Source organism: Triturus cristatus, chromosome 7, assembly GCF_964204655.1.
Source record: "Triturus cristatus chromosome 7, aTriCri1.1, whole genome shotgun sequence".
NCBI classification, from domain to species: domain Eukaryota; kingdom Metazoa; phylum Chordata; class Amphibia; order Caudata; family Salamandridae; genus Triturus; species Triturus cristatus.
Genome location: NC_140590.1, coordinates 200,749,727 through 200,772,363, shown reverse-complemented (window position 1 = coordinate 200,772,363; position 22,637 = coordinate 200,749,727). Strand labels below are relative to the sequence as shown.

The 22,637-nt window shown below is 42.9% G+C and overlaps 1 protein-coding gene across 6 annotated transcripts in view; it reads right to left on the bottom strand.

The window, feature by feature from the left end:
* LOC146809212 (putative methyltransferase DDB_G0268948) overlaps positions 1 to 22,637 on the bottom strand; it is a 520,756-nt gene that overhangs the window by 206,719 nt on the left and 291,400 nt on the right. For all 6 annotated transcript variants that reach the window (XM_085614316.1, XM_085614312.1, XM_085614313.1 and 3 more), the window contains one exon: positions 12,061 to 12,274. In XM_085614316.1, the coding sequence (XP_085470442.1) occupies positions 12,061 to 12,274 (214 nt within the window). The remainder of the gene's footprint in view (positions 1 to 12,060; positions 12,275 to 22,637) is intronic.

Below are 22,637 nucleotides of genomic sequence, written 5' to 3'. Positions count from 1 at the left end.
GGGGGGACCCGAGATGGCATTGCGGTGGAGGTGGGCAGCCGCCAGACGGTGGCACCATTCCGCTGGAGGGCGGCGGCTGGGGCCCGGGACACTGGAGGAGGCTTCAAGTGCTCCTCTGCCAAGACCACCAGCCAACGGTATTCACGCTGGATAGCCTCCAGCTTCCCGCGCCGTGCCTTGGCGGCCAACTCCTTACGATTGAGTTTAGGAGTAGCTGTGTATCAAAAAGAAAAAAACAAGACAATTGTAAAATATACTCTTAGAAAAACAGTTAATTATTTATACACATAGTGGCATGGTAGAGTAGCACTATAAAGCACAGTAGTACATAACATTTTAAATCTCGCCCGTCCTTCTTCCTTCCACCCGTCTTTCACTTTTTAGTTGAACAGTGCACCAGGTGCTCTTCTCCATAAAACTTTCAAAGCGGAGTTGAAATCAGATAGATGAGGCCATTGGTTACTCAATACTCCAGCTCCTATGCCAATTAAAGGGATTCTAGTCTTCTAGTTCACTTTTCAAACGTTCACAACAACTCATACTTAGTTAGGACATCGGATGGCGGACAGACTTTGTCCGCCCGCCATCCTCATGCTAAAAAGGGTGGGGGTCCCGTGGGGGCAATTAGGAGGATGTGCCCAACACAGTGGCGGGCGCATCCTGTTTTTTTACATTCTGGTTGGCGGTGCCGAAAGCAATGCTAAAAATACATGTGCAACTTTTCCAAGCACAACGTGACAGGCCTGCGCGGAGCCTGTCACGTTTTGCTTTGAAAGGCAGGGGGGGTACCATAGCATAGGTACCCTCCATGGGGGCCCCCAAGCATACTCTGCAATGTCTGCATGCCTTTCTGTGGTGGACGGCAATGCTGTCACGCAAAGGCATTCCAAAATGCAGATTATATGGCTGGCGGTGTGTTCAGAGAGACACCACCACCATATTGAACCCTTTTCCGCCTGGTCGACATGTGGGGGGTCTGACTCTTTTCTACCGGGATGGTGGGATGTTTGCCCCTGCGGTGTCGGCGGTGAATACCGCCGGCCTGGCGGGGGCAATACTCCCTCCATCCTAATGGGGCCCTAAGTCTCAACAGTACAGTATACATACAGTACACCCTTGCAGTGAGTGTACTGTCAAGTTCAACAATAGTTAAGGATTATGAATCTAACTTACCACCACCCGCCACTGGTGCTGCCACTCCCCCTACTGCTCCATCGTCAGTATCTGCAGCAACTGCCGCATCCTCTCCCTCTGCATCGCTGGCCCCGGCAATGGTGGTCGGTAGTGCGCCTAGAAAACATTACACATTTATTAGGCATCATATACACCTCCCCCTATTGATCAGTAGCAAGGTTGAAAAATGAGTTAAACTAACATACATCACTAGTACAAATCAGGTAGTAGAAGAGTAGACAATAATAGTTATATATGGTCCCCCCAGGGTCATTCTAGCCTCTGCTTAGTTAGCCCGAGCCATGCAACCATTTTACCTTTGTGTCTTTTATTTTTGCACATGTGACGTTACCTTGCAGCTTTTTGTATAAGACACATTTGAGCCCACATGACCTGCCTCACACTGCTACTGTCTACGCGCTGCGTACAAGCGGTCAACAAAAACATTAACAAGCCTCTTTTTTATGAAGTATTGGCGTACTGTTAGTCCATATTGCTTGTCCATAAATGCTACACTTTTTGGCACGGCTGAGAAATGCTTGCAAGTTGCAATATACTAACGCGCACCATTTCATTTTTCGCATTACAGACGGAAGATTCCCTTCTAAGAACCAGAGCTTTGCAGAGCTTATGAATGATACAACAACTACCAGTACTAGGTTCTTCTAAGGTGAGGGGTCCCTTCACTCTTCATTTATAAATTTATATAAAATAAATTCCTAGGGGATTGTGGTGCTGCCTTCCACCACTGTTCAGTTATCATGATTTAATTCCCAACTGTAAGTAAGTGTAACAATGTTTATTGTTTTAATGTTATTGATTTTCCGGTTGGTGCTGCATTATATAATAGAACAATGTACAGAGCTTCTCAATTCAAAATAAACATTTTGAACTTACATAGACTTGGTGGTATTTGGTGTGGACTAACTTACACGAGTGAGCAAATTAAAGGAAGGGTGTCCATGTGCATTGCTTCCACGACTGAGAGGTTGGGTGTGTTATGTTCTGGGTCGTCTACTTGTTGGGTATCTTGGGGGGAGTGTTAGGAGACCTAATAGTTATGACAAGACAGTACTATAGTTGAGCAGGGGATTGTGGTGGGTTCTGAATTTCTGATTGAGGTGTGTGAGGAAGGTCCAACCTACCATCACCAACATCCTATTTTCTTGTGCAAAGGTCTGTATGTGCAAGATCCCTACAACAGTAGTAGTATATCCTATAGGCTATCATATCAAAATAGTAATAAATCTGGTTGGGAATTTGTTGCTTAGAATTGTCAAAGTCTCAAGATTAACAAAGACTCAAGATCAATGAGACTAGACGTAGTACAAGAGGACGACCCAAAGGACTGGACTCAATGGCTAGAGCTACTGGTGAATCTGAGTTTTATTACAACCTTTCAAATAAAGAGTTGCACTGGCCAACTGGGCAAGCTTAGCTACTACAGCACAGACAGACTGATAGTAGTAGTAGTACTGACAGTCATCATAGCAGAGGCAGGGATAACAAGATTTTTGAAACCGTACATATCGAAGGATAATTGTTGGTAAAAATTAGCATTGGGAAACTGAAACAATAGTTCGTGAAAAATATGGTGCAGTAAAAGTTATGGAATAAGAAATATTATTAAAAACAAGAAGACTTACTGGGGCCAGTAGAGGAGCCCTCATTGGTGTCCTCCTGGTGGTGGTGTTCTGACTGTCCCGCCGACTGCCCACTCCCTGTCTGTCTGCCCCTGGGTGCTGATGAACAGGAAAGATATAAGAAAGAGACAAACATTGATGGATGGTGTCAAACAAATACAATATTTTTAAAGAACGGTCAAAAACACTTATGTAAACAAAAATTGCAATAACTAAATTGACCGATCTCATCTGGTCAACAAGTAGTATCGGGGGATTTGCGGATCGACTACTTAAGTTACTGTTTATCAACAGTAATCCAGTCTTCCATTCTGATTCCAGAATACTAAGTTAGAACTAAGCTTAAGTACGACGTACCACCCGACCTAGCCCACCTATTCCAGGCATGCCAATTGTACATTAAGTAAGCATTTCCTCAACAATGCATATGGTCAAATGGCAAACACATGACTACATTTTTTGTATACACCAAATTTTGGGTTGATTCATTGATGCTGATGTTCTGCTAGTGCTAAGCCAATTACCACCACTCATTGAACAAACTAGAAAAGGTTCTAATAAAGACTGGCGTACTAGCAGCACGTCACGTAACTGAGGTGGCATCATGCATACCACTAACAAATTAGAAACTTATACAAAGTACCTAAACCTAAGTATCAATCCGCCCCTATCTCTTAGTGACAGGACAAAGTAAGGAGTGGACTAGAGTCACTGTAGCATTACGTAACTTAATTTCTCTAAAATAAACTCTAACAGAATCACGCTAAGCGAGCGCAAATGCAAAGTTGCAAACAAGTAAGATTAGTAGTAGTGCAGAGGAGCACCTGTGTCATAATCACAGAAGACTTTTAAACGTAATAAACCTGGAATGTAAGTAGCAACATTCTAGCTGGTTGGAAGAAAAACAAGATATTCGCAATATATAAAACAGAGCAGAAGAACAGACACAAAGTAGTAATAATTAAATAGTTACTCACCAAGCCCCGGGACCTCCACTCCTAGCAGGTCCAGCAGGTCCTGCTCAGGGTCCAGGATGTCGGACCACCGGTGAGTCAACTGCGTCTGGGTGCGCCGGACCCAAGAGCAGCGCAACACTGCCCGGCGTACCTTCCCCGACCGCTGCCGACGCTCATGGACGCCGTACCCGGACCCAGGCCTGCCACCTGCTGCCAGGGTTTAGGGGAGGTGGCGCTGCACAAAGAAAATGAGTGCAGCCAACTCCACCTCCCCAAATAAGACCCGTGCCTGCACCCCTTGTGGTTGCCGCCTTCCGCAAGGAAGGCAGACGCGGCTCTGGCTGCGACGGCGAGCCCTACTACCCTTTGACATGGTTCTGGGACGGGGCGGGAAAGAAAAGATAATAAAATTAAAGAAGTAAAGGAAATAAATAGCAGGCAATAGAAAGAGTGAAAAAGTAGCTAAAAAACAAACAAAATGTAGACCAAAACCAAAAATATAGAAGCAGGAAAATAGTTAGAGAAATAATAAATAAGAAAGATAAAAAAAAGTGGCTTTAAACAAAGGATTGAAAAGATGCAGGGAGGATTCAAAATCAGGCCCCAGAACCATGCAATAGAGTGAAAAACAAGATGGCCACGCCCATTTCGACCACGTGCGCAAGTTCGCGCGATATTTTCTCCCCGAGCAAGCAAAAAGCAACGCGATCAAGTAAAAGCGTTCGCGAACAGGAAATATCTACCGTGAATGGGCGCAAACATGCATTGCGTGACCCGGAACAGGAAGTAAGCATCGCAAGAGGGCAGGACAAGTGAAAACAAGATGGCTGCGCCCGTGAGCAACCGCATGGGTGAGTTGGCGAGCCGCGATCACGCAAAAAATACCGCAAACAGGCGGGAAAAAAACTTCCGCGTCTTCGCGATATTTCCGGCGTGTTTGCGGAGATTTTCAACATTTTCACGATAGTTTGCGAAAGTGAATTTCGAAAATTCCACTCACCCCTATTATAGTTAGCCGAGCTAACTATATCTCGTGCCCCCGCAATGCATTGCTTATGATCTCACATATTACATCACTCATGACATGGTAAGTGCCATCATTGATGACTTCATAAATGGCATCACTGATGACATCATCCACATAATTACTGACACATGTATACACACCCTACATAAACTTTCATACACCCACTCCCACACAACCATTCATAGACCTATATCAGTACCTACTCACACACTCACTGATTCATAGATCTACATACATATCCATTCACTGACCCATACAGCTACGCATGCACCCACTCACTCACTAATATAGCCACTGACATATACACTCATATACCGATACAGCCACTCACACACTGAGTCAGTCACCCATACAGCTTCCCTTACCCCTAGTCACTCACCCATACACTCAATCACACAATCACTTACAAATACACACACACCCACTCACTTACACATACAGATACTAACACAAACTCACTCACCTATACACTTACTGAAAAGCACACATTAGCTCATACAACCATTATAGCAATCACTCATTCACCCATACATTCACTCATATATCCCATTACTAACCTATACTGCCTCTCACATACCCAGTTACTCACCCACATAGCACTGACACAGCCACTGACATATCCAGATAGCTATACACAAACTCACTCATCCACACATCCACTCACACATGCTCTCACTAACCCATATAGACAATGACTTACCCATTAACTCATACAGGCAGTCACACATACTTTCACCCACCCACACAGATACTCAGACAACCATACAGGTACTCAGACAACAAATCACTCACCCACACAGCCATAGATAAACTCATTCATACATACCTCCCCTCACACATGCACTCACTAGTCCATACAACCTCTAACTCACTCACTCACTCACTCACTCACTCACTCACTCACTCACTCACTCACTCACTCACTCACTCACTCACTCACTCACTCACTCACTCACTCACTCACTCACCTATACGAAAAGTCACATAACCAATCACTCACCTACACAGACACTCTGACACCCATACTGGTACTCAGGCAACCAATCACTCACCCATACAGTCATGCATGTACCTACTCACTCACCAATACAGCCACTTAGAGACTGGTACAGGAATTCACACATCCAGTCACTCACCTATACATTCACTGAGACACCTAATAACTCACTTATACAGTAAGTCATACACCCACTGAATCATCCATACAGGCCCTCATCCACCCACTCATTTACTAGTACACCTTGGCATATATATTTAACAGTCATTAAGGTTTTAAAAACACTCACTGTCACTGGATGATGACATCAGTGATGTCATCAGTAATGTAATTGACCATGTCATGAGTGATGTAATATGTGAGGTTATAAGTAGTGTCTTGCAGGGCGGTGAGTTATAGTTATCTCAGCTAACTATAACTACTGAATTTATCTGGTTTATTTGGAAATGTGGGCGGGTTAGCATGAGCATTTTTGCAGTGTTCGGGGCAACAACACCAACATTGATTGTGAGCAAAGGATGTCCAGCGCATTTGGGAGACATGGAATGCGACATGGAAAGGTGAGGAGAATTTTAGTGAGGAGGTACAAATTGCCATTAGGGAAGGTAGGCTCCTTCAAATGTCCACAAGTGGATGTGATTAACAGGCACACAAACAAAAAGGTGATGACACGGGACCACTCTGAAATTGGCCAGTGGGCACAGGCAAATGTTACCTGGCAGTTTGCCGACAGAAGCATACCTACCTCCCCTGATGGGTTTGTGTCTCCCCTGCAGTTGGTGATGTTTGAGTGAGAGGCATCATTCTGAGACACACACACATATATCAGGGGAAGAAGATGTGATGAGTCTGCCCCCACGAGAATTTGTCTGTGCCAGCAAGGAAGGGCAGCACTGACAAAGGCATGATGACTTATCAACAATGCAACAATATCACTATGTAGGGCAGCCTTTGTTGCTATGTATGGGTCCAACTTGTGCTTCATAGATCCCATGATGTTAATGAGGGTCACCAGCTTAGTGACAACCTCACTGGTGTCAGATGTTGAGGCCTGTTGTTCTTGCCACTGTCTCATGACACCAGCAATGTAAGCTAGGGACTCATCCAAATATGGAGTCATGGGTAGGTCTCTTTAATTGCCTTATATGTATCCTTATTAGGACTAAGGCACCTAAATACTCCCTCTAGGATGTCCACTATGGTCTCCATCCCCACCAGCACCACATCAACCGTTCGCTGCTGACCTCTAACCACTCTCCATTAGAAGATAACTTGTGGGTCAATGGAGATTGCAGCTGGTCTTGGACTGGCAGATGGGGCATGACCTGTGGGTGGCTGTCTCTCTGGAGACCTTGCAACACTGTCATCCCTTGCCATGGCCAGAGTCAAAGATTTTATAGAGTTTAGGAGTTGTTGGAAAGTGTCATTGTCCATGGGGGGCGGGATGTCATTACCAATAGGTTAGTCATCCAGGACAGAACGTCTGTTGCCCAGTATACCAAAGTTTCATCCAGCTCCTAGTGTACTAAAGGAATTGCATTGGCTGCCAGTCAGACAGAGAATTGTTTTAGGACACTTTGTATCACTTTCATGCCCCTTCATGGAGCTGGGCTTTAAAACCTGAAAAGAAAATTTGACTGGTAAACACCTCCTATGACATTACGTGCCTCCACATCCAGAAATGTCTCGGTTTCAAGATTCAGACTCTCCTCGCATGGAGGAAAAAGCTTTGTGACATCAGCTTACAAACTTGGAACTCTTTACCTATTCAGTTCTAATCAATGTATACCTTTCTGCCTTTCAGGAGAGATTTACAAACCTTCCTTTTCAGGTCCTGATTAGTATGTCATTTCAGGCTTCAATAGAGCTAGCGCCAAGACACCATTGGTTATACGTGCACTTTTGAAAATAATATATAACATAACATAACAGTCTGCTGGACAGGAGGTGTTATTTGTTTCACTGCAATTACATTTGAATATGTTAGTGATGATGTATAATAGATGTTCAAAAATCAATGGGAGAGTGGATCCCTAGTCCCAAATGAACCAGGGTGTGCAAAGGCAGTACAAAGTGCTATTAAGAAACCCTCAATCACGTTATACAGAGATCGATATTAGCGGTATATTTTCATTCTCCGCTTCGTTATTTGTAACGTGACAGCATCATCATCGGGTTACTGTAATGCTTCCTCCACCTGGAGGACATACCACTGGTTGTATTGGTAGTGATCGTAGAAAAAAAGGGTGAATTCTAGTGAGATGACAAGTGGTGAAAAGGTATGTTTAAAAATCCCGTAGAGCCAGTAAAAAATCTTTAATTGCACTGGATGCAGGAAGTTATAATAGATCTTCAATGTGCACTCGAAGGCTAATTAGGGCCCTGTGCACTGTAAAAAGGTGTCCATAAAAAAGGTCGACATGTTTCAGCCCTTCTTATGCCCCGGAGGGTCAAGTGGGCTTTCTTCAGGACCTAAACGGTGAAGAAGACCCTAGTATTCATAAGGTCTTACAGTGAGGAGAGGGAGGTTGATTGATCTCAAGTGTATCTGTTCAATTGAACCTGTATCCCGTTATTGCAGGCTACAGCGGGTGTAGTTGGGGCGGTCGCTCACGCTCTCTTCGGCGTGGAACAGTCGTTCTGTGCTGACTCTGCCCTCGATGACCCGGGGGGTCTTCTTCACCGTTTAGGTCCCGAAGAAAGCCCACTTGACCCTCCGGGGCATAAGAAGTGCTGAAACATGTCGACCTTTTTTATGGACACCTTTTTACAGTGCACAGGGCCCTAATTAGCCTTCGAGTGCACATTGAAGATCTATTATAACTTCCTGCATTCAGTGCAATTAAAGATTTTTTACTGGCTCTACGGGATTTTTAAACATACTTTTTCACCACTTGTCATCTCACTAGAATTCACCCTTTTTTTCTACGATCACTACCAATACAACCAGTGGTATGTCCTCCAGGTGGAGGAAGCATTACAGTAACCCGATGATGATGCTGTCACGTTACAAATAACGAAGCGGAGAATGCACTTTGTACTGCCTTTGCACACCCTGGTTCATTTGGGACTAGTGATCCACTCTCCCATTGATTTTTGGATACTTGAGACAAGGAAGCTGAGTGGATCAGAAGCTCTTCCTTCTCCCTCCAGTTTGATTATTATAGTATAATAGATGTTGAAATAAGTCATTTGTGTGACAAACAGACTGCACATTTTCATTGACTTTATTTTACACATAGATGTTAACAACATGCTACTACTAGTAAATGAGTCCAAGTTACTCTGTTGTTGGCTTTCATAAGGCAATTTCTTTACATTGTCCTTTGCTTGTCATACCACAACTTGCAACACAGTTTTTCTTCTTGCTGGCCTGCGCTGCTTGAAAGCGTGAGTGCAGGTAGCGGCCTCATTTACCATGTTGCTAAGCTTATTTTTTTGTTCAATGTCTAGATTAATGTATGTTTCACTTATAGACAGCACTGCTGAGAACACTGCACCATGTCACCAGGGTTCACGCATTCCCCCTAGGCATCACTTAGCCCAGAGCACTAAACAAAGTAATGTTATTTTGTCATCTGCTAAATTTGATCCTGCACTCTGCCTTTCACAAAGTACTACACGTCAACTTGCCTTGCTATGCTGTCTTGCATGTATTTTGTGCATTCATGTGGATGAGGGATAATAATTGACACGACGTATCCTCGCAACTCTAAACAGCATGCAACCTTGCTACACTGCAGCAATTGGCACGGTCATGTACTCGAGCTACACGTAGAGTGACATTTGGGACAAGACTGTCAGACTCACAAGCTCAAGATTTGGGGACAAAATAGTATCCCTCAGATGCATGGACCGCCTTGTTGACATTGCGCCAGATACTGAATCCCTTTGTGGGTTGGAAATATAAGTACAAAAGAAAGGTCCTTATCAAAAAGGACATAGCCTTGAGAAAGTTGCGGGACGATTTCCCTTTGTACGCGACAAAACAAGTGTTGGTTGTCTGAAGCAAGACTAAAAGAATAAAGAAAGAAAATAAGAATTGAAATAACTTGTGTATAATTGGTGCTTACATCGTGCACTTAACGAATTGTTGATACACCTATGACGTGTGCTGAGGAATTCTTTGTATGTTTTGTTGACTTTGGCCGCCATTTTGGGGAGGTTGGTTGTTCTCCTCACCTTATAGCACCGGCTTCCAAGTAAGTGGTTTTATGTACAAATACATGTTATTTTCCTGAGTGGCACCACTATACCTAAGCATTATACCACTGTTCATTAGCAGTTGCAAGGTCATGTACTAAGCATATTCTATTTATTTATGTGGACTCTTGTAGCATCCAAGTACACGCAGTCATCTCCAGAGTCCAGAACAGTAGGCACTGGGCACCATCTCTGGAAGGGTAACATGCCATAGCATCTGCAACCACTTAAGCTCACTCCATTTCCTCATCATCCAAGTTGTTCTTCTGTAAAGTAGTACAAATCTCTTTACTCAACCCTACTCACTTATAGTTGTACATTATTCATCTGGCTATCATCATTCAGACCCAGACACTTAACTTTCTCTCACACACTGATGACACCAAGATCATTTATAGACTCTCTGATGAAAACAAAACCACCAACATTTGTTACCTTATACAATCGACCAACATGCCGACTTGTATGTGAGAGCTAGGGCTCATACAGAATCTCACACAATGGTGTGAGAGTATTCTAAAATATGTACATACCCTGGCTGCCCACAAGACTAAGCTCAAACACCTCACCCACCAACCATCCCCAAAACCTGCCATCATCCTGGACACCTAGCTCACCCTGTCACTTCACAGTTTCTTGTTTCAGATCCTCCTGCCTTAACATATATAGCATTGTCAGACATTTCTTCCTATGGCTCCCTCCTGACTCCTGATACATCATCACCCAGATCCACATCATATGGAGAATATAGCTCACCAATGCCCTCCTCTGTGGCTTCTCTTCACAGCTGCTACACAAGAGAGAATTTATCAAAGACAGCAGTGCATGATTATCAATCAGGCTACCTTGCGGCACATACTTCACACTTCCCTATTTAAGCTTTGATGGCTCCCCATTCAGACACACAGCAGTTCAATGTGCTTATCTACACCTACATAGCAGTGCACTACCAGGTACCCTTCAAGCTCACATACAATCTATGCTTCCAACAAACACTCATGGACCTGTGGTGTACATCACTTGCATTCACCCCACCCCAATATTAATTTTTACAAGACAGGAGGTAGTGTGATCTCTAACATGGCAGGCAAGACCTGTGAAATCTTACCCAGCACATCAGGACAGCTGAATGCAATATGGTTTAATGCTAGTGACTGTACATGTCTCTCTTCACATGATTAGGCCTGGGAGGTGAAATACACTCCATTTGCAGAGTTTTCTGCACATATCGGAGCTCGCGGAGTGCAGAAAATTCTGCTATGCCTAGTGCAGCAGAGTTTTTTCCATGCTCGCGCTCGTGAACAGTACAACTCAGGTGAGAAGTTGATTGTCTGGCAACCACATTCCAATATTTAACCCTACACTTTTGGCTCATTTTTGATTACCTCAGTTATTAACATTTGGTTCTACTCACTTAAATTGCTCTTCCTCTTTGATTCAGTCTGTTCATCTTCGCTGGTCTTGGGGTTGTTGCCTTCACTGCTTGTGCTTACTGCTCCCTCCATTTCTTGCTTATGTTGAATTGCAAAGATCTTTTAGTTTGCAATGCATCACTTTTAGAGGCTTTGTACCACACAATGCATTCCTATGTGACACAAAGCTGATTTATGGCATATAGACATTGCTTTACAACCTGCAAATCAGCTTTGTGTCACATTGGGATCAGATGAATTATGGAACTTGTGCCATCCTTCCCACTGATGCATAAATATCTTCGATGCACCTTGAGACCTTATGATATGGTACACCATACCATAAATGCGTGCATCCTGGTCAGTTCATAGTGACATACGGCAGTTCAAAGTTTTCTTTCTGGTGCGATTCTGCTGCAACGCAGCGATGCATCAGTTCTCATAAATATGCACCTTAGTTCTTTATATTTAATACAAGTCTATGCCCCGCTTATTTACTTCTATTCACATGATTATTCAAAATTATATGAGTGCTGGAACTTAAAACCTAAGATCAAAATCAGTAGCCATATCTTTGAGGCGGCTTCTTAAGTCTAATATGTGCAAACGTATTTAAAAATTGCATAATATTGATTGTTTAAGCACTCACCTCATTGAAAGCATCAGTTATAAGTTCAGAGCAATCTTTGTAGTAAATATCATAATGTGGATGCAAAGTGTACATCGCCAGGCAGCCATTGGATTTGAGGACACGATCTGATTCTCTTAAAAACTCCTCTATGTTGAACCAGTGAGCAGCAACAGAAGTAGTGATCAGATCTACTGAGCTATCTTCTAATGGCAAATTCTCTGCAGGGCCAACTCTAGAAAAGAAGATAAAAGATAGATTTACTTATGAAACTAGTTTCAAACGTCGTGCAAGGCATAGGCTTTCAGAGACCTAACAGTGCACTCTCTAGAAAGCTTGATATTAATGTAATTGATGCCTCTAGTGCCCCACCAAGAATGCTTTCACTAACCTTATTACTGAGGATGGCCAGTCTAAATTAACAAACGCTTGGGGTATATTAATTGAATCAATATTATTTATGGCTTTAAAAGTAAGAAATAGGGTTATTAGTAGAGAAGAAAAAGGTTAAAAAAACAGGTGACCAAAAAGCAAAAAATCCAGACAGATTAGATGGTCAGCACCATCTCCTCACACACACCGTGGCCAGTTGATTCTTACGGGGAAGTAATAGCCACTATACATGGGTATTCGTTACATTGTCAGCAATTACAAGGGGAAAGGGTTTCAGACCAGACACCCTACTCACCAGTTATCGACTACCCTAGACTGTATGTTGGCTGACTGCTGTTTCTATGTTAGATACATCTAGGTCACTAATCGCCTACATGGACTAAACAGAACTAGGCCTATCCTTTTCCTGGGTCACATAACACTGCACCCACACTCCTTTGGACAAGGGTACGGTACCTCAAAGCTGATGCCTCCATACTGGCAAAGTCTAGAACATATTCCATGGGTTACTGGCTGCTCCCCATGCTGAAGATTACTCCACCCAGTACCCTTTCTCATCTGGGTCTCCACATCCTGAAGATGCAGACTCCTTTGACCTTGTCCCATTACATACTGCTCAGGTCTGTATCTGTCACTGCCCTTTCGGGATGACTTACTTCCCTAAAGGAGAATCGTGCAGAAAGAGGGAAGTGGGGTGCAAAAAGAGGCACGAGGGATGCAGATAGAAGCAAGAGAGGTGCAGAAATAAGCAAGAGAAGTGCAGGAAGAAGCAACAGAGGGACAGGAAGACGGATGAGAGGTGGAGAAAGAGGCAAGAAAAGTACAGAAAGAAGCAACAGAGATGAAAAACGGGGAAGAGGGGTGCAGAAAGAAGCAACAGAGTTGCAGAAAGAGGCAAGAAGAATGCAGAAAGAGAGAAAAGGGCTACAGAAAGAAGCAAGAGAGGTGCAGAAAAAACAGAAGTACATACAGAAGCATCAGAAAGGCAGAAAGGGGGAGGTGGGGTGGAGAAAGAGGCAAGAGGGACACAGAAAGAAACAAGAGAGGTGAAGAAAGAAACAAAATAAAAGCAGAAAGAAAGAACAGAGGAATAAAAAGAGGAAATAGGGGTGCAGAAAGAAGGGAGAGGGGTGTGAAAGAGGCACAAAGGCAAGACAGGTGCATAAAGAAGGAAGAGAGTTGCAGAAAGAAACAAAAGAAGTGCAGAAAGAAGGACCAGAGGTGCAGAAAGAGGCAAGAGGGGTGCAGAAAGAGGATAGAGGCATGTGAAAGAGGCACAGGGGTTGTAGAAAAAGCAAGAGGCATGCAGAAAGAAGCAAGAGATTTGCATAGAGAAATAAAAGAAGTGTAGAGAGGAGAACAGGTGCAGAAAGAGGCAAGAGGGGTGCAGAAAGAAGGAAGAGGGGTGCAGAAAGAGGCACAAGGGTTGCAGAAAAAAGGGATAGATTTGCAGAAAGAAGCAAGAGAAGTGCAGAAAGAAAGCAACAGAGGTGCAGAAAGAGGGATGAGGGGTGGAGAAAGAGGCAAGAGGAATGCAGAAAGAAGCTACAGAAATACATAAAGGGGGAATAAGGGTGGAGAAAGTGGCAAGAGGGTCGTTAAAGAAGCAAGAGAGGTGCAGAAAGAAAAAAAAGAAGAGCATAAAGAAGGGACAGACATGCAGAAAGAGGCAAGAGTGGTACAGAAAGAGGGAAGAGAGGTGCAGAAAGAAGCATGAGTGGTGCAGAAAGAAGCAAAGAGGTATAGAAAGAAACAAGAGTAGTGCAGAAAGAAGCAACAGAGGGGCAAAAAGAGAAAAGAGGGGTGCAAAAAGAGGGAAGAGGGGTATAGAAAGAGGCACTAGTGGTGCAGAAAGAAGTGAGAGATATACAGAAAGAACCAAAAGTGCAGAAAGAAGTAACAGAGGTGCAGAAAGAGTCAACAGAGGTAAAGAAAGAAGGAAAAGGGGTGTAGAAAGAGACACATGGGTGCAGAAAGAAGCAAGAGAGATTCAGAAAGAAACCAAAGTAGTACAGAAAGTAAAAACAGAAGTGCAGAAAGAAGCAAGAGGGGTGCAGAAAGAAACAAAAGAAGTGCAGAAAGAAGCAACAGAGGTGCAGAAAGAGGCAAGAGGAGTGCAGAAATTGGAAAGAGGGGTGCAGAAAGAGGCACAAGTGGTGCAGAAAGAAACTAGAGAAGTCCAGAAAGCAGCAAGAGAAGTGCATAAAGACGCAGCAGAGATGCAGAAAGGGGGAAGTGGGGTGGAGATAGAAGCAAGAGAGATACAGAAAGAAACAAGAGAGGTATAGAAAGAGGCAAGAGGGTGGCAGAATGAGGAAAGAGAGGTGGAGAAAGAAGCACAAGTGGTGCAGAAAGAAGCAATGATGTGCAGAAAGAAGCAAGAGTAGTGCGGTAGAAGCAACAGAGGGGCAGAAAGGGGCAAGAGGGGTGCAAAAAGAGGGAAGAGGAGTGTGAAAGCGGTACAAGAGATGCAGACAGAAGCAAGAGGGATACAGTTAGAAGCAAGAGAGCTGCAGAATGAAAAAAAGAAGTGCAGAAAGAAGGAACTGGTGCAGAAAGGGGCAAGAGGGGTGCAGAAAGAGGGGTGAGGGGTGCAAAGAGAAGCATGAGGGGTACAGAAAGAAGCAAGAGAGATGCAGAAAGAAGCAAAATAAATTCACAAGAAAGCATTAGAGATACAGAAAGGGAGACATGGGGTGGAGAAAGAAGCAAGGGGTACAGAAAGAAGCAAGAGCGCTGCAGAAAGAAACAAAAGAAATACCTTTTTGGAACAGAGGTGCAGAAAAAGGCAAAAGGGGTGCAGAAAGAAGCAAGAGGTGCAGAAAGAATTAACAAAGTTGAGAAAGCAGGAACAGAGGTGCAGAAAGCAGCAAGAGGGGTGTACAAAGAGGGAAGAGGGTGTGAAAGAGGCATGAGGAGTACAGAAAGAAGCAAGAGGAGTACAGAAAGAAGCAACAGAGTTGCAGAAAGAGGGGTTCAAAAAGTGGGAAGAGGGATGCAAAAAGAGGTGTGTGGGGTGCAGAAAGAAGTGAGAAATGTGGTGAAAGAAACAAAAGAAGTACAGAAAAAAAGAACAGAGGTGCAGAAAGAAGCAACAGGGGTGCAGAAAGAGGGTGGCTGGGTAGAGAAAGTGGGAAGGGGTGCAGAAAGAAGTGAGAGGTGCAATAATAAGCAAAAGTCACAAAAGAATGAACAGAGGTGCAGAAAAATGCAAGAGGGGTATGGGAAGAGGGGTGTGACAGAGGCACAACGGGTGCAGAAAGTAGCACAAGAGATGTAGAAATCAGCAACAGAGTTGTAGAAAGAGGAAAGAGTGGTGGGAAAGAGACAAGAGAAGTGCAGAAAGAAGCAACAGAGATGCAGAAAGGGGGACGAGGGGTAGAGAAAGGGGCACGAGGGCTGGAGAAAGATCAAGAGAGGTGCAGAAAGAAACAAAAGAAGTGCAGAAAAAAGGAACAGAGTTGCAGAAAGTGGCAGGAGGGGTGCAGAAAGAGGCAAGAGGGGTGCACAAAGAAGCTAGTGAGGTTCAGAAAGAGGCAATAGAGGTGCAGAAAGTGGCAAAAGAGGTGCAGAAAGTAAAAGAGAATTGCACAAAGAGGCAAAAGAAGTGCAGAAAAAGAAAGAAAGGTCAAGAAAGATGCAACAGAAATGCATAAAGAGGGAAGAGAAGCGCAGAAAGAAGCAAGAGTGGCTTGCACACCATTAGCACTAATTTAACACCCACATTTAGCAATAAGTAAGAGATGACCATTCTAGGTTTGAAAAGGACCTTCCACCATACTGTAACACTTGTCGCTGCATTTTTAGTAACTTTAGGGCCATTTGAGCTAAAAACAAGGCAGATGATGAATTATGTGGCTAATGCGGAAAATGTGTAAATGTGAAAAAGTCGGTGCAGCCAAACTGTCGCATACTTTCAGTGGCCCTGCTCATACCTTTGACTAGGTCCAAAAGTGCTCCTAAGTGATTCCTTCTTATTTTCTCTCATTGAGTTAATTGTTTAGCTTCTATAGAAACGAGGAAGACTAAACCTGAGGTTACCACTCCACAACACAGACTACCATACCACATAATTACTCTTCATAACACATAATCCCACTCTACATAATTCCTATACACTAAATACCACATACTTTCTATCACATAATTTCACTTCACAACATACCACATAATTCCACTACGCACAACATACATCCACTTCACTCCAAAAAACACTAGTAAAAAACTTTTACTTTTACAATGCAGATAGCTCTAACTCTTGCAAATGCGAGACCTATTACATTACAATTGCTTCTTTAACTTGTAGTCGTGGTTGCAGAGTGGTGCAGAAAGGGGGCAGGGCCTCCAACCAGTGCTCAGGAATACCGCTACATAGGACTTACAGGAGGTACCAGGAGGGCTTCTTGGCCCTCAAAGTCCCTCAGGAGTAAAGTGGACTTAATCTCCCTACCCGTACTGTGCCAGGAAGCATGTTTGCAGAGTGGTGGCGAAAGGGGTGGTGACCTCCGGAGACCTCTTAGCAATCCCACTGTGTGGGTCTTACTGGAGGTAACAGAGGGGTAGTTGGCCCCCATGGTTGTCCGTGGGGGCCAACTACCCCTTCTATTATCTCTTGTAAGTCCCACACAGCAGCACTGGTAAGTACTCATAGCAGGCCACGTCCCTTTGACCACCAGCCTACAAAGATTCTCCCCGGCATGCTCTTGGATGGGGTTTAAAGTCCCCTTCACTGCTGCGGGTCCTTAGGCACCAACTAGCCTACCTGATATCTCAATTATGCCCCAGATAGTGGGATTGCTGACAGGGGGACACAGGCCACACCCCCTTTCTCCACCACTCTGCAAACTTGCCTCCTGGCATGTTCTTGGTTGGTAGATTAAGTCCCCTTGAGTCCCTGGGGGTCAACTAGCCCACCAGGTACCTCCAGTAAGCCCCACACAGCTGGATTGCTGAGAGTGGTCTGAGGCCACGCCCCCTTTTTACACCGCTCTGCAAACACACCACTTTAGTCCTAAGGTCCTCAGGACACATGTGGTTTCATCGCCCCACCAGCAGTGCACCATGAGGTGCATTTTCAGCAAAAAGGGGCATGGCCTCAGACCACCTCTCATTAATCCCACTATATGGGGCTTACCTGGTGGGCTAGGGATACTTGAGCAGGCCCAGTGGTTCAGGGTTTTTTCTACCCTGTCCCCTTTTCTTGTTTATTAGCTTTTTTTACTGTTTTCTTGTGACTCGGTTTTACCGTGTCACTAGATGGCTGCCAACACTTCCTGGTTTTAAGTGTTAGCAGCCAATCAGAATGAAGCTCATGATCGGGAGGGTTCACAAATTCCTCCATGGTCACCAGAGATCAATATTTTTTATTTTTTAATTTCTCAGATCTACTGAACAGATTTACACTATTTAAAGCAAAAAGTACACTCTGGACCAAGAGCTACCTCTCAGCCAAATTTGGTGTAATTTCGTTCAGCAGTTTGGGCTGTCACAGCGACAAAAGTTCCAATGGAAATTAACATGGAGAAAAAGCTTTTAGGGACCCCCCCATTTTTTGTCGGCCCCCCGCTTGACGAATCACCCCAAAACTTTCAAGACAGGAGCTGACTGGAGCACCCATTAGTTTTGAAAATTTTGCACATTTCGCCAAACGGCGCCAAAGAAATTGGCATATAAAAGAACATTTTTCCTATGGAAACTAGGTCCTTACTATAACTAACCTACTGGTGGCCAATAGCTAGTACATATATATACACATATATACTCATATATGCCTTTTTCTTAAATGGTGTAAATCCGTTCAGTAGTTCCAGAGAAAATGACAGTTAAAAGTACATATATCTATGGCCTTGGAGGATCTGCGCACCCTGAGCGCACCCTCCCGATCACAAGCTGAATTTTAATTGGCTGCCAGCACTCTGAATCAGGAAGTGTTGGCAGCCATCTTGTGCCTCGGTAGAACAAGGGGAGTGGCCTCTGAACACCTCTCTGCAATGCAGCTCCCTGGCGCATACTGGAGGTACCTGGTGGGCTACTTGGCCCACAGGGGACCGCAGGATTGAAGAGGAATTAATTTGCCAACTTAAAATGCGCCACAGGTCACCTCAGGCCCCGCCCCCTTCCTGTACAAATATTCCTCTAAAATCAGCCGAACTACAAATTCCGATTTACTCGCCTGTTATCAGGAGAGAACCCAATGCTGTATCATTTAGCCCAGCACTGACCCTGAAAAGTAATTCTAAGCGTACTTACCAGTAACTTGTATTTCCTTCCATAGGAATCCTTTGTGTGGTTTTCAGCGGAAACGTTTCTGTCTATTTTCACAAACTAAAAATATTCCTAAAAAATCGTCTGTATGACTTAAACACATTCTTTCAACTGTTTACAGGAGATGCACCAGTTCTGGATCCACCACTGAGTAAGAACAACTAACGATAACACTGCTTACCTGCCAAGTGAATTTTCTGCCATAGGATAACATTGGTGATTGTATGTGTCAACTTTTAAAATACAATAATATTCCTTAAAAATCACTACTGTAACCAAAACTCTTTTACTCAACTATTTACAGGAGATGTCCAAGGACTGAATCTAGGATCCAGTCCTGTGGTTAGAAAAGTAATCCATAAAGTAACTAATTGCATTTGACTAGCAATTCACATTGAGCTCAATGTTGCATTGTGTTTGAAATTGTGTTGCCCATTGCAACAACTGTAACTACTGAACTTAAAATTCTATTGCCTATTTGCAAAGTATTTAAACTAAAGTAATTCATTCTGAGAAAGTATATTTTGTATTGTAATGTTGAATGCAATTATAATGTAATTAAAAAAATAAAATATCTAAAAATAAATAGTTTAAAAAATGTAGTAAATCAGTATCAAAAAAATCAGTATAACAATTAATACATAACAAATTGTCAGTTACAAAACCTTTGAAATTCACTGAAAAAATCATAGGTTTCAGGCCTGATATAGTTAGGAATTAGCATTTAAAAAACCTTTGCAATTCACTGAAAAAAACATAGGTTTCAGGCTTGATATAGGTAGGAATTAGCATTTAAAAAACTTTTGAAATTCACTGAAAAAAACATATGTTTTAGGGGTGTTATAGTCAGCTGGACATTTCACTCGTACAAAACCATTGAAATTCCTCCGATATAGTTAGTTGTACTAAATACATCTCACACGCCCGCAATCCACTGCTGTTGATGTCACATATTACATCATTCATGACATGGTCAGTGACATCACTGATGACATCTCAAATGACATCACTGATGACATCACTGGTGACATCATCCATGTGACAATCAGATACACCTCATCATACATAGGATAACCTTTCATCACTCACTGAAAAAAATACAGAGTGCCATATTTGAAACCATTGACACACCAATACAAGTTTCTAAACACCCACTCAGAGATTCGTAGATCTATACACACATCTAATCACTTACCTATAGATTCACTCATGCATGCTCTCAATGATCAATAGAACACTATCAAATATACTTATACACCTATATCGACATTACACACCAGCACACATCCTAATCACTTATGAAGCCATCCTACTCACTTATGCAAACAATGAATCATACTTACTTTTACTTAGCTACACACTTATACAAACGCCACTTCATCTATTCATATAGATAGTAACTCATACTTATTGTGCTATAAAATCACTATTACAAGTATACAGTTATCCATACAGTCACTCATACAATCACTGAGTTTTATGTATACTTATTTATGTACAACAACTGGCACACACACTTTTATTTTTCTAGTTTGTTGGATATGTACCATTGAGACATATATTTGCTCATCACCACACCCATAAAGATATTCACTCACCCAAACAACTGTTATAACATTTAGTTTTAACTTCATATACCTACTGAATCAACTATTTGCACATCTTTGGGCTGTCACACCCCCCCACCGAACCACACACAAATTCACTCTCCCATACAAATACTCAGTTAACTAATCAATAACTAATATAGACTTTCACGAAGCTAGTAACCAACTGGTGCAGCAGTTTACACAACAACTGACAAAGTGATACAGATATTCACACAGTTTAGTCACTATCCAATATATTTAGTGAGACACTATAAATTAGTCAAGTAAACAGTCACATCAATCACACTGCTACTAAATCCTCCATCCAGATAATTATATTTAGATATCCACTCATTCTTCAATGCAAATTGGTATATATATATAATACATATTTAAATAACGAACCAAGCCACATTCACTGGATGATGTCATCAGTGATGTCATCAGGGATGTCATCAGTGATGTCATTTGACATGTCTTCAGTGATGTTACTGACCGTGTCATGAATGATGTAATATGTGACATCATCAGCAGTGGATTGCAGGCACGCGAGATGTAGTTAGTACAACTAACTATATTGGAGGAATATATATATATATATATATATATATATATTCAAGCTTCAAAGTTGCCCGCAGGCAAGGCCGCACTCCCCAGCAGCTTGTTACGATCATATTTCTCGAAGCAATTTTCAGGGTAAAGTCAACACTGCGTCCTTCTGTGATTACAGTTCTCGTGTCAACGATAGTAGAGCCTGACGCGTTTCTGGGCTTCCGCCCTCTTCAGAGGCTCGACATGAGATTGTTGCGGTGGAGGAATTTCAATGGTTTTGTACGAGTGAAATGTCCAGCTAACTATAACACCCCTAAAACCTATGGCTTTTTCAGTGAATTTCTAAGGTTTTTTAAATGCTAATTCCTAACTATATCAGGCCTGAAACCTATGGATTTTACAGTAAACACATATATATATATATATATATATATATATATATATATATATATATATATATATTTATACGAAGGGATGGCACCTATATATGCTGATATACACATTTACGTAAATGAGTATGGCCATAAAGATGGAAAAGGTTTTCTTCTTGACACAGCAGCAATATTTATGCTTTTTAGCTTATTTATTTATTTAAATGAGAGTGACTTTTTAAATTTGACTGACTGTGTCTAAATTAAAATGTAGAAACCGGCCACACAAATCTATACATTACACGGACAAGGTAGATTACTGTAGATATTTTAGCATTGTTGTAACAATTTTAACAATTTGCTATTTTGCACACTTAATGTGAGAATTTGAAAATGTATAAAACTCACATGTGAAATTTCCTCGATGTCTATGATCGTACTGAACCTCTTGGGCATGTCCCCTTTAAATGAATTGTAAAAAAATGTAAAAAAACGCAACTTAAGACACCGCGAGATGTGTAGCGCGTCATGTGATCAAGGTCCTTCCGGGACCGAAACGCGTCATGTCGATCGTGTGAGCTGAGGCTGAATAAAATCTTTTAATGGCGTAATGAAGTTTGTGGTCCGCACTCTGATTTGAGGCAGTAGATACTTCGGCTGCTTTTGGAGACTTAGCGCGATAATAGTAACCGGTTTGGAATCCTCCGGTACACTGCGGACCCCCTCCGGCATGAGGCAACGGCTACCATCAAAGGATTCAAAGACTTGGGCTCAAGTCACACAAGAAGTAATCCGGGAGGATTTCACCGATAGCCAAGCCCCCCAGCGAGCATCCAGTGAAGAGACCCACCAACACTGCAAGGTAAGCGAACGCGAGTCGGAGGGCTCGCGGGACGCCATTACCGAGTGTGAGTGTGGGATTTGAAATAAACCGATGCTGGGTACGGAGGTCAAGTAACAAGCGAATACCTGGGAGCGAAGAAATTATTCACAGCTTCCTATATACGCTACACGCCCACATCACTGCAATCAGTTTTGTAATTACAGCCAGTACAGCTAAAGCATGTCGGCAGACGCGCTAAGGGAAAGAGAAGAAGCAGCAGCCAACATGTTCGATGACAATAAGGCACCAGCACAGGACTCCAACACCCATAATGCACCACCAAACATCCGTAGTACCAGTATACGTGACAAAGTGAGACAACTTGAAAAGTTGATGAAAAGCGAACTGAGTAAGTGGTGGGAGGGTAAATCCCTCCAGAGGTATTTGGACGTCAAAAGAGTCCCAAGGGGTTTACGAATTCTTTTAGCCCCTAGCTATGAGAACCCGGACAAACTTATGATGAAGGAATGGGCAGAGACCAATCTAGAATCATCTATGAGGTTGATGGTCATACTAGTCAAGTATGCCGAATCAGACCGCACCAAA